At 39.1% G+C, this 13,331-nt stretch overlaps 1 protein-coding gene across 5 annotated transcripts in view; it reads left to right on the forward strand.

The window, feature by feature from the left end:
• The window catches only part of mab21l3 (mab-21-like 3), a 62,824-nt gene extending 50,642 nt beyond the window's left edge, over nt 1-12,182 (forward strand). For all 5 annotated transcript variants that reach the window (XM_072585206.1, XM_072585205.1, XM_072585208.1 and 2 more), the window contains 2 exons: nt 9,881-10,075; nt 11,436-12,182. In XM_072585206.1, coding sequence (XP_072441307.1) covers nt 9,881-10,075; nt 11,436-11,669 — 429 coding nt within the window. In that variant the 3' untranslated portion in view covers nt 11,670-12,182. The remainder of the gene's footprint in view (nt 1-9,880; nt 10,076-11,435) is intronic.
• The last annotated feature ends 1,149 nt before the right edge of the window (nt 12,183-13,331 follow it).

Genomic DNA, 13,331 nt, shown 5'->3' on the forward strand with positions numbered 1-13,331 from the left:
AGCAAACCAACATCAACAGATGGTTATTTGAACAGATCATCATAGAATCCCTAAAGTTCAGAAAGAGGCTATTTGGCCCATTGAGTCTATACCAACCCTCCAAAGAGAATTACACCCCATCCCTGTAATTCTGATTTTTACCATTGCTAACCTTGGACACTACATTGAAGCCATTGAGCTTTTCCTAACATTATATTCAAGTCTCTTAGGACAGTAACCTGTCCCTGTTTCCTTCAGTGTTTATTTTGAGGACTTGTTATGGAAAGATTACCTCGTCCTTTTTACCCCCTTCATTAATCAGTTGTGTTCTGCTCTCTTGTTCACACTTCTTCTGACTCAGAAGCTAATTCTAGCACCTGCAGAAGATGACCTGTCCTGTGACTGATGCAGGAATGCTTTAATTGGTACTTGCTATGTGCACACCTGGGCCCCTGGTGAGCTACTCAATGTGTTTATCACTGGTCACTATCTGGGGAACAGCAGACAGCTCAAAGCCAACAGGTCTTAGGTAAATTTTAGTCACAAGTGTTGGTTTGGTTCATTTTTGCAAGCTTGAAGCAATGTACATGAAAAATTTGTCACAGGGGAGTTCCATTGTTCCATTCTTCTTGCTCCTACTGATATACAGCCTGTTATAATGCAGTGTGAATCAATCCCGTAAAGAAAAAGTGGTCAGACCATTTAAGGGAATGATTGACCCCAGTGAACCCAAGACAATATTGATGATGTACTTAAATGCAAAGCATCATATCTGTGAAACAGGTTTATTTTTTGTTGCTAGTCTTTTTTTTACAAAAGTCAAGAGCTTGTTTTAGTACACAATCACAACTCAAATTTTGCAGTTGCACACTATCTCTTGCACATTTCCAGCTCAACAAGTGTATGCTCATAAGATTGCTGCAAGTCCAATATATCCAGCAAAAAGAAAACAAGTTTTGAGAATCCAAGCAAATAAGACAACCAGTAACTCCTTAGCCAGTTAGAGTTGGAGATTGTGATATTAACAATACAAGGATTGAGAATAAAATGTCAAGTATATTGGGTGAGTTCAGTAGCAGGTCAAAGATGCTCTGTTGTGCTAGTGTTGCTATCTCTGAGGCAATAGGCCTGGGATCACAACCCACCTGCTTCATGGTGTGTGAGAATGCATCTGAACAGGTTGATTTTAAGGAAGGTAAAAAGGCCAGGTCAGGTACGGTGAGAGGAAGGTTGACTTAAGAGAGAGAAAACAAGTCAAAAATTATAAAATGACATTTTTAGTTCATACCATACATATGCAAATACACTAAGCTAATGACATTCAATGTGTTTAAGTAGTGAGTCAAACAATGAAACAACATTTTCACAAAGCACTCTGGAAACAACTTACAAGTGCATCTGTTCCTCACCTTAAATTGCTGCATGATTCCGACACACATTTGTCTTTTTGGTGTTTGATAACAAATTTTGGCTCATTATTCAATTTTTCTTTTGATCTCATTGGAATGAATCATTCCCTCAACTAAAGGACAGCACAGAAGCAGAATATTCACCTTAACATAAGAGCAGTTGTAAGCCATTCAGTCCCTTGAACCTATGCTACCATTCAATTGGAGAAACTGAACCTTAAAGTCATTGATCCATGTTGTTTCTATACACTTTAATATCTTTACCTAGTAAAAGCCTTTCAGTCTTAAATTAAGAATTATTAGTCGAACTAGCATCTACTTTTTTTTTAATGGGAGACAGTTCAACACTTCTACCACCTTTTGCATGAGGAATTGTGTCCTAACTTCTGGGTGGCCTGGCTCTTACCTTGAGTATGTGTCCCCTTGTCCAGGACTTTCATATCAGTGGAAGAAGTTCTCTCCATTTACTTCATCAATTCCATTTAAAAGTACCTTGATTGAGTCACCCATTAGCCTCCTTTGTTCTGGCAAGTATCAAGCCTAGTTTACATAATTACTTCTCATAAACAAATAAACCCTTAGAGCCCTGGTAACACACTGGCATTCTTTCTGTATTATAGCATCCTTTCTGAGGCTGGTATATAGTATTCCAGATATGAGGTTTTATCGGGGCTTTGCGTGGTTACATCAAACATTGTTTCTGTCTGCACTCTCACTTTTTATTCCAGCTCTCTAGCCATTAAGATTAATATTCACTGAGCTACATTGGTGAAAAATTGTACCTGACTATTGACTTTTAGGCGTCTGTGGTCACAGGCCCTTAATTTCCTTGGATCTCAGTGTTTCTTTTTTTCCACATTTATATGATATTCAGAATGATACTTTTCCTCCTCTAAGCTGGATGGTTTCACACATGTTTCCATTTAATTCTGCATGTCTCCGGTTTTTTCACTTACTTAATTTATCAGTATCACTTCGGCATCTTATGTTCCTTTTGACACTATTTAATACACTACTGCTTTTTGGAATCAGATTAACCGTGGATATATATTAGTGTCGCTGCTCACAACCTACTTCCCATTGTACTTCAACATATCCTTTTATTCTTTCCTCCCTTATGTACTTCTTCATAGGACATAGGAGCAGAAATAGTCCATTCAGCCCAGCAAGTCAGCTGTGTCATTCAACGGGATTATGGCTGATCTGATGATTCTCAACTCTACTTTCCTGCCTTTTCCCCATAACTCTTGATCCCCTTACTGATTAAAAATCCATCTCAGCCTTGAATGTACTTACCAGCACTGCCTCAACAGCCCTCTGTTCAGAAAAGAAATTCCACTTCATTTCTGTCATAGATGTCTGACCCTAATCCTCCAATTACTCGCTCAGGTCCTAGACTATTCCACAAGGACTGTTCCATCTTTCCATTTCTACCTTGTCAATTCCCCATGAATCTTGTATGTTTCAATAAGCCTCTCAATGTTCTTTATTCCAATAAGTATAGGCCCATCTTACTCAACCTCTTCTTAGAAGACAGTCTTGCCATACCTGGTATCAGCTTAGTGAACCTTCTCTGCACTGCTTGTTTAGATAAATGGAGACCAACACTCCATTTGTGTTCCCCGTTATGTGCTCAAGTTGGATGTTAGATTTTTGTGATTCATGGAGAAGCATTCCCAAGCCCCTCTTCTGTAGCTTTCTACATCCATACTCATTTAAATAACATCCAGCTCCTCTATTATTCCTGTCAAGGTGCATAACTTCCATCTGCTAAGTTTTTGTCCACTCACTTAAACTGTCTATATCACTCTGCAGACTCTGTGTCATCTTCAACACTTGCCTTCCCAACTATTTTTGAATCATCCATAAACATGGCAATAGTACATTCACTTTCCTCATCCAAGTCAATAACATATATTGTAAATAATTGTGGCCCCAACACTGATCCCTATGGCATTCCATTTGCTGCAGGTCACCATCCTGCAAATGCCTCTCATATGTCAACTCTCTGCCATCTATTAGTTAGCAAATCATCTATTTATGATAGCATAGTAATGGTAAAATCACTGTAGTCCCAGAGGACTACTCTCCCATTAAAGAGAGATAACTGATGGTGATTTCACCTGAGGGCCACCACCGCCCAAGCAAAGGGAGAGGTTGAATGCCTTGTGGTAACCTCAGCTGGTGAGAAAATTGAACCCATACTACTGGTTTCACTCTCCATCACAAACCAGCTGTCCAGGCTACTGAGCTGACTAACCCCACTAATATACTACTACCAACACCATGGGCTTTTATCTTATTAGGCAGCCTAATGTGTGATATCTTAACAAGCACCTTCTGAAAATCTAAATATATTACATCTACTGATTCCCACGTATCAATCCTGCTTGTTACCTTTTCAGAAAATTATAGTAAATTTTCATGTATGAAGCCATGCTGACTGTTCTTAATTATGTAATGTATTTCTAAATACTCTGCTACTACATTCTTTATAATAGACTCTGTCAGTGTTCACCTTTCCTTTGTATTAGTGCCTCAACTCTATGATATCAATGTCTCCATTCTAACCACTTTTTGGTAGTTTTGCTTGAATTCTTGATGAAAAGTTTTAGTGTCCCTCTCTTGCCTCTTGCATGTGGGTCAATAAGTAATATTACAATGCCCATTAACCAAACAAACCAAATTTACCGAATGACCTCTGAATGAATAAATTGCCAAACAAGACTTCCCTTTTGTAAATTTAACATAAATTTAGTCTCAACACAAACTAAAAAGCAAATCACAGTCAGTACGAATTTAAGTGCTAGCTTTCTGTGCAATTTTCCTCTCTGGCATGTGGGAGGAGTAACAGTGAGTACTGTGACAACATTGGTTGAAACTGAGGAAATCAGATTTTCAACTTTGAGAATAATTTCCCATTTTTCCCCTTAGATGGCAACTTCTGAATCTTAGCCTTTAGTGCCAACTAACCTCATGCATTTGCATCTCATTAAAGCCCCAAAATGCCCTGTGTATAATCCCACTTCCAATTCCCCTCTCATCTACTGGATAACTAATCAGGCAAATTTGCAACAGGTAAAGCAGAGTGTGGATACCTGGCAACTGCAGCCATCGTGCATCAGGTTCTTCTGAACAATATCCCTGCTTGCTCTTTGATCAGCATCCTCCTCAACCCTTCATCCCCATGACTCCATATTGGAAAATCACCAGTCTGACTACATTACAAACTTGTTTACATGCTCTGGTGACCAACTCTGGTACAACATCTGGCTTTCAACACTTGAATTTGGAGTTGACGGACAACTATGACATGAATGATACTGCCAGGCCTGTTTACATACTAGGACAGCCACGCATCACATGCTTCTGCACAGGATGCATTTGCACTGACAAGGACACACAGATCTCATTTTCCTAGTTTGATTTCTTAGCTCTCGCTCACACTAGCACTTCCTTAGAAGCTGCCAGCTCCTGTCTACTTCTTGTTACTTTCTTAACACACAATGACTTTAGCGCTGTGTTACAGGCTGCCTTTGATTTAGATTGCTTTTTAGTGATGGAGGAGCAGAAAGCTTGTGCCAATGGGGACACAGAAGTCAATTTATTAGTCAGACGGGCTGGATACGTCGTTGTTTGACACCATGCTAAATGAACATCTGAGTGCTGCACATTCAAGAAACTTGTCTGGTGAACAGCACAAGCAAATGGCAATGTGTAAAAGTCAAAGAGGAAGGGTCCTCAGTCAGGTGGAGCAGGACTATGGTCTGTCAGGGATTACTGTCAGTGTCAGACATGAGATATGACACCACTGGGGGAATGGAGGTTGGTTGCAGTGAGTCCCGCAGGTCAAGTGCAAGCAGATCAAGGATAGGAGCTAGGTCAGGCAGGATGCTGTGAAGACATCAGTTCAAGGGGTGGGCCAGATTTACTTGTAATGAGACAAAAAGAAGGACTGAGAATGTTGGAAGTGGATGCCAGAGCATTTAGTGGTCATGTGTGTGCTGGACAGCTGGAGCAGTGTCTCCACTGAGTGAGTAGGAAGCACAGAGTGCAGGAAGGGTCACTAAGTTGTGAACATGAGGTGGGTGTGAGCCCTTGAGTGTATTCAATACTGCAGGCTGTACTTCATGAACAGTGACAGAGCTACTGCAAAGTCCTGGGTGAATGTCTTCAGCAACATGCCGAACAGCTTGAGTGCCTAATTAATACAGGAAAAAGTGGAAATGTGTCCCAGAGTATGAAGGACTGGACACCATGAAACTCACTCGCCAGCTGTAAAAGTGAAAATTCATCCCACAGTCATTGTATCTATTATTCTAACTTACGCACACAGGTTTTAGGCATTCCACCCTCCCATACGGTCCTAGTTTCAGCCACATATTTCTTCCAAATAGTGTCTGATGGAGCTGTAACATTAGGAACAAGCCATTCAAAATTGGCCTTGTGACAGGAGACAGAGGGTGATGGTTTAAGGCTGTTTGCGTGACTGGAGCCTGGTGTGTCATGGCATACCATAGGGATTAGTGCTGAGTCCCTTATTGTCTGTGATATTCATAAATGAAGTAGATGAGAATGTGAAGGGATTGATAAGTAAATTTACAGATGACACAAAGACTGGTGGTTCACAGTGAGGTGGAAGGTGTAAGGTTACAGGACGATATAAACAGATTGGATAGATGGACAGATCAGTAACACACTGGAACTTAGTCCTGATAAATATGAGGTGATACACTTTGGAAGAAGTAACAAGACACAGAAGTACTCATTAGAGGAAGGTGCCAAGAAGTTCAGAGATACAGAGGGATTGTGGGTTGCTTCTCCACTGATCCCTGGAGGTGACTGGACAGGTTAATAGGGCAGTTAAGGCATACAAGATGCTTGTCTTTCAATGGTAATGTTGATTATAAGAATAGGGAGGTCATGTTAGAGCTGTACAGAACTTTGGTTAGGCCACAGTTGGAGTACTGTGTGCAGTTCTGTCCCGCACTATAGGAAGAATGTGTTACACTGAAGGGGTGCAGAGGAGATTCAACAGGATGATGCCTGAGATGAAGCATTTTAGCTGTGAAGAGAGGCTAGATAGGCTCAGGTTGAATGATTTGGAGCAGAGAAAGTTGAGGGGAGACCTGATAGAAGTATATAAAATAATGAGGGCCATAGACAGGGTAAATAGAAAGCTGCTGTTCTCCTTAGCTGAAGGGTCAATGAAAAGGGTGTATAATTTTAGAGTGAAAAGTCGGAACTTTAGAGGGGGTGAAAGGAAAAACCTTTTCAACCAGAAAAAGGAATGCCCTGCCTAGGAGGGTAGTTGAGGCAGGAAACCTCACTACCTTTAAAAGCACTTGGAAGAACTCTTCATAACATCCAAGGCCATGGGCCTAGTGTAGGTAGGAGTATATTTTTGGCATGACAAACTCGATGGGATGAAGGGGCTGTTCTGTAATTTTTGATTCTATGATTCAATCCATTGTAATTCATACCAAATTTTGACTTGTCAAAACTTTTAATGTTGAATTGTAGTTCATTCTTCAAAGAAGTTTATGAAAAAAAAGTAAAATAAATGAGCAGATTCCTACAGTTGTAGCCTATTTCCACTAGAGGTTGTCAAAGGAAATCTGTAGAAATCTTTGCTACGGACCATTTAAAGAACTGCAAAGATGTTTGGATTTCATGATCCAAATGCAAATTAAAGTAACAACTAAAATAACATGCTTTTATTGTCATTAGTATTTTTATTCTAATGATACTTACAGTTATTGAATTCTAGATCCTTCACTTTTATCGTATGGATCACAAATAGGTAGTTACTAATAATTGGATCCAGAACTCCCTCTCTGACTGGGTTACCTCACTGTTAAATTGAGGAAGAAAGAATTGATTCATTGGTTGATATTTCTCAGCTTTTCTACAACAGTCAATATCAAGATTTTCGCAGTTCATGTTGATTATTGGCATTCTGTCTATCGTCTTCACTTCTGATCTTACAATGGAGGGAAGATCTTTGAAGCAGTTGAAGATATTTGGGCCTACAACACTACCCAGAGGAACTCATGCAGATATATCATGGAGCTGAGATGACTGACCTCCAGCAACCACAACCATCTTCCTTTGCACTAGATATATGATTCCAACCAGGAAGAGGTTTCCCCTTGATTCTCATTTATTCTTTTTATGCAAAGATTCCTTGATGCCACACTTGGTGTCCAGTGCAGTCACTCTCACCTCACCTCTGGAATTCAGCTCTTTTATTTATGTTTGAACCGAGGCTGCAATGGGATTAGGAGCTGAGTGGCCCTGGCAGAACCCAAACTGGGGGCAAGTTATTGCCGAGCAGGTGCTACTTGATAGCACTGTTGGAAACACTTTCCATCACTTTACTGATGAGTGAGAATAGATTAATGAGGCAGTAATTGGTTCAGTTGGATCTGTCCTTCTTTTTGCGGTTCACACCTAGGCAATTTTACATATTCTTAGGTAGATGCAAATGCTGTAACTATACGGGAACAGCTTGGCTAGGGAAGCAGCAATGTTCTGGAGCAGAAGTCTTCAGACCGATTGTTAGAATGTTGTTGGGGCCCATAGCCTTTGCATTATCAGGTCACACGTATGGAATCATACCTTATCAACAGTATCAGGATGTTGTTTGATAAGACTGTGTGTTCTCCCAATTTTCCCAATGACTTTAGGCCCCAGATATTGGGAAGGGGGTTTTCACAGGGTTAACAAGGCTGCGTTTGTCTGTTGTATGCATTGATTTAGGTTCTTGCTTCTACTTTGGTCCATTCCTTAACCCTGTCTTTGTTTACGTAGAAATAGCTCATGTTGTTGGACATTGGTTCATGGAGGATTTGTTAAATTGAAGAATGATGGGAATCTCGCAGGTTAAGTAGTGCTTTTCCTGGTGAATCCTTTACTTGTGAACCAAATGTTTTGTTCCACATCGTGCATTAAGAAATTGATTGTATAATTAATTTCAATGAATGCAACATGGTGGGGTTTCTACTTAATTAAGTTGATTCTTTATTTTGGTGCAATTTGCCTGTCAGTGGTAGAATCCCTGCAAAAGTCACAAACTTTTAAGCTCAAATGATGCTCAATAAAAAGAAGTTTCAATGATTTGTGTTGATTTGGAAAATATTGCAATAGAAGCTAGCTTTGACTATAAAACTGACCACCACCCCCCCCCCCCCCCCCAATCCTGGATAATAAGTCACCATTGGGAGTTTCTACTAATTGCATTAATTTGCAGAACTCTGAGGAGATAAAATGTTATACAATTGTTTTGGCACTATTACAGTAATGCAAACGTTTTAAAGGTTTAAAGTGCATGTTTATTTCAAGTTTATTTAAAAACTGTTCACTCTGTCCTTTTAAATGTCCTTTTAATTTTCTAAAAAAAAAGTCGGTTAGCTCAGTTGGCTGAATGACTTATTTGCAATGCAAAGTGACACGAACAGCATGGGTTCAATTCCCAATTCAGCTGATGATAGTCATGATTTGGAGGTGACGGTATTGGACTGGGGTGGACTTTGTCACCTTCAGCTGAGGTTACCATGAAGATTGTGCCTTCACACCTTACCTCTTACCTGAAGCACAGTGACCCTCAGATTACACTCACCACCAGCCATCTCTGCCTCTAATGCGAAAGCAGGACGATGGCAACTTTACCTTTCTTTTCAATCATTTAAAATTAGGTTACTTGTCCTTTTTGTAATAGATCTGTTTTCAGCTGCATTAATTGAACCGTAATAAGCCACCCCTTTTCAATTGGTAAAAGAATATATTTCAAAACATCCTTTTTCAGAAATACTTCAAAACATATGAATTATGTGAGAGGTTGTGATCTATGACAGTCTTTGTGTTCGGAGAAATGTAACAAATTTTGAGCTGAAACTTGGGATGAAAGTACCCATGGAGTAACGACAATGGTGTTTCAGAACCTGCCTTTAAATGGCAACAAGGCTACAGCTTAACCATAAGTCATCTTTTAGCAGGACAACCCCCCACCCCCTCCACCGCCACTATGATGGTCTGGCAGATATGGCCTTTTTTTATAATAAATGTTTAGGAAGTCTTCAAAGTATATTTAACCTGACGGTGCCCTCAAATTCACTCCGCTTTCTTGGCAGCTCCTACTTCTGATGATGGGGCTGCTGATCTCTCAACTCTAGGAGGGTCTTCTGTTGGGAAGCTAACCACTGGCTTTAATTGGATATGGTGGCTGCTTCCAGGAAGCCACTGCTGGACTCCTGCATTCCTGACTTAGAATTCATTGGGATCAGGACCATGGAACCAAATTGCAGTCGAATACCTCTGCAATTGTTCCTTTTCCTACATTTATTCAAAAATAGTGAACCAGATTTTTGTTTCCTGCAGTAAATATAACAAGGGAGGGAAGTTAAAATCCTAATTCTTGAATGTTAAAGTCTATTTAGCAAGCGTATTAGAGATCTGCTCTTTTCACTCGCCAATGCTTTCTATCTTGGTAGTCCTTTGGATTTAATTTATTGGCAAGATCAAATTACCACTGGCAGCTTTCATTCACACGTGCCGAACGAGAACTATTAGAGGATATGGATGAAGATGGAGGCTGCCGCCTGAAGTGTTTACAGGTCATCAGAAAGCTGAAAGAAGATTATTGGTGTCCTGGAAATAAACCAGTCATTACATCCTATCACCTACAGGTAAGAAATATGCTATGGTTTACAAGGCAGATTGCTTATAATATTAGTATTGTATTGTTATAACATTCTCACAGTCTTTGCTTTATGATACATGGATTTATAAAGCACGGGAGGTTGCGTTATGGCTTCCAGATTAATTATTGATAAGTTGCAAATGTTGGAATCACTGCTAAAAATATATGGTAAAGCCATCACATAATGAGATAGTTTCCTCAGATCTTTAATCACGCCTGAATCAGGATCAAACACTAAGGATTCAATTATTAACTCTGTATTTATTTCAAATTGCCTTTTAATCTTCATCCAGTTTCTTCATACCATTGGAGAAAAACATAGTGCCATGACTGCAAAATATATAAACAGTACATGCTTAAGTCATCACTCCTGTGCTCATTGATCTATATTGGTTGTGAGTTAAGCTTCAATTTAGAATTACCATATCTCTACAACCCTCTGAGATGTCAACATGGAATTACTTCTAGCTTCTTGGTCATCGTCCTATCTTAATCACTTCACCACTAGTCATTGTGCCTTCAGCTGTCAAAGCCAGAAGATCTTCAATTCTAAATTTCCACCTCTCCCTATTTCTCTCTTCTAAGGCACTCATCAGAACTTATCTCTTTCTTTGAGCACGCTTTTGGTCATCCATCTTAGTATCTCCTTATGTGGCTCAGGGTCAAATGTTGTTTGGTAGTGTCCCTGTGAAGCATCCTGGGAAATTTTAGTACAATAAAGGTGAGATTTAACTTTATGTTGATTGACAAAGAATATTTGAGCTAAGCTACAATATGTTTGTTACAATATGAGGTGGATAATGTTACTTTTTTTCTGTCTTGAAAAATAATAATTGATGAAATAATTGGATCACGTAGTCCATAATTGTAGCCTATCTTTTAGTAGGGCAGTCAGTAATAAACACTGAAGTTTTAAAGTGGGTGAGTGAATGTGATTAACCCATCTCCAGTGTTGTGGATTGAACCTCCCATTGGAGGTTTTTATGCCCTCTGTCGACTCCTCCACTACCCTACCCCCAGTCCTAATTGCAGGCTGCGGACTGGACCAAAAGGGGAGCAAAAGTCCCATGCTGTTAAGTTCCACAGTCAGGGAAAACCCAGACCTCAGGACTCTCAGATCCCTGTGCATAAGCAAATTAAAAAATCTCACTAGTGTTGCCAGAAGCTGTACCTAATATACTTTTGCCAACTGATGGAGATAATAGTTGAAGATAGCATTGGTTCTTCAATAGGTTGAATACAAAATCAGCAATCCATGTTCAACATGATGAAATCTCATTCATTAGTTCTGCACAGCAATATAACTGCATTAATGAATTGCTAAGTGCTTACTTTCCCTTTTCCAGACACTTCTGTTTTGGACCTGTGAGAAATATCCACGCTCTAAAGATTGGAAAAATTTCCAGAAAAGCTTTCTGCGGTTGGTAAAGAAACTTCAGAAATGTGTACTACAAAGATACCTTCGACATTACTTTGTGAAGAGCTTTAACCTGCTTAAATATGCTAACACAAATGAACTGGATATTACATCTCAGAAAATTAATGATTTCTTAATAAATCCTGGTGTGTACTTCCACTAAAATCCACTGACACCTTAAATAAACTGCGAGCTCCAATGTGCCAAAACTTACTAACTTTTCAAGACTCCCCATGTTTTACCTGAATGAAAATTGAGTTATGAGCTAATATTAATACTGTGGAAAGAACATGAGTGGAAAGAACATGAGTGGAAAGAACTGTAAACAAATACCATGCAAATATTTGTACCAGATTTCTTTCTGATATTTTAATGGAAGTGGTAGTCTCCATTAAAATTTGGGAGAAATAAATTTAAAAGGACCATGTTCTGAATTCATAGAGTAAAATTGCTGATAGTGCTTCTATCCCATAATGTGCTTAAAGGATTAAGTACCTTAAGATTTTTCTTGCTGTGTACTTTAATGCCTTAAAGAATAATCGCATTTTTCAAATTAATTTTTTATTTGTTCCTGCCATGTGATACTCATTTTAAATATGTGTTACTTGTAGCTATTATTTAATGTTTAATAAATTGTTCAATTAAAAAGGACAGCCAAATGTCATTACACATTATACCTCAGCAAAATCTCACTAAGTTAATGGTAATTTCTTTTATCTTTATTAAAACATATATTTTCCCAATTGAACATCTTGTTTTAGCCTTTGGATGCTTAGAATTCTTTAGTAATTCAACTTCTAAGTTAATTCACAAAGACAGTAAAACTAAACAAATACCAAATCTACCTCTACAGCAATTAAGGATAAAGATAAAGTGCCCAATGGTTCATAAACATCCAACCTTTGTAAATCTATATGTCATATAAAGTGGTTCCAGAATTCAACTCACAAGTGGTCAGCGGCAGTTTTATCATCTTTTCGCAAAGTGTTTTCTGATTCAGAATGATCACTTACACTCATCCTCTGACCAGGATTGTGTTTAGTCTCCTTGGTCACTATCCCCTGGGACCTGTCTGCCCCAGTTGGCTAGATAAACTAATGCCTGGCAGGAAAGAATATGTGCAGTCTCTTTCAAAGTCTACCCCCAGCACAGACACAATTGGCCAAAGAACCACTTTCAGTGACATAAATTTCCAAAATGTTTATGTTCGTTTAGGAAACTCAAAGAAGAAAGGGAAACTGCTTTCCTTGAGCATTTATTGGTGGTGACAGTTATCCTTTAATGGTGTTGTGTAGAAAATTCCTGCCATTTGTCCAACAATGAGGTAGAAACTTTATCCAAGACAAGACAGAGAGAGATTGGGAGGGATCTCTGGTATGATTCTATTCCCATGACATTGCTTTTCATCTCCTTCTTAGTAATAAAGATTACTGGAAAAGAGGATATATTGAAGTAACCTTGATGAGTTAGTATATCCTGCAGACTGTTTATTCACCCACTGTGTGCTGGTGATAATTGTGGTCGAAACTGAGTCCCTTAGCAAGGGCATCAGTAAAACAAGCTGCACTTTCCTGGCTGGTGTCAAGGTTCCTCCATGGTATTATGGCTACACACATCCAGATAAATGTTTGGATATCTCTCAATAACATTTATGGATATATGGTGATGTCATGTAATAAAGTTCCCCTTAATATAAACAGACACTTTATAATTTGTTTCCACAATAGTTTGTTTAACTACTGATATATTGAGTGAACAACCTTGCTGAGTAGCTGCAAGCTCACCTTAACCCACTCCAGACTATTATGGCAAACTTGAAATGGTT

Source organism: Chiloscyllium punctatum, chromosome 15, assembly GCF_047496795.1.
Source record: "Chiloscyllium punctatum isolate Juve2018m chromosome 15, sChiPun1.3, whole genome shotgun sequence".
Classification (NCBI taxonomy): Eukaryota; Metazoa; Chordata; class Chondrichthyes; order Orectolobiformes; family Hemiscylliidae; genus Chiloscyllium; species Chiloscyllium punctatum.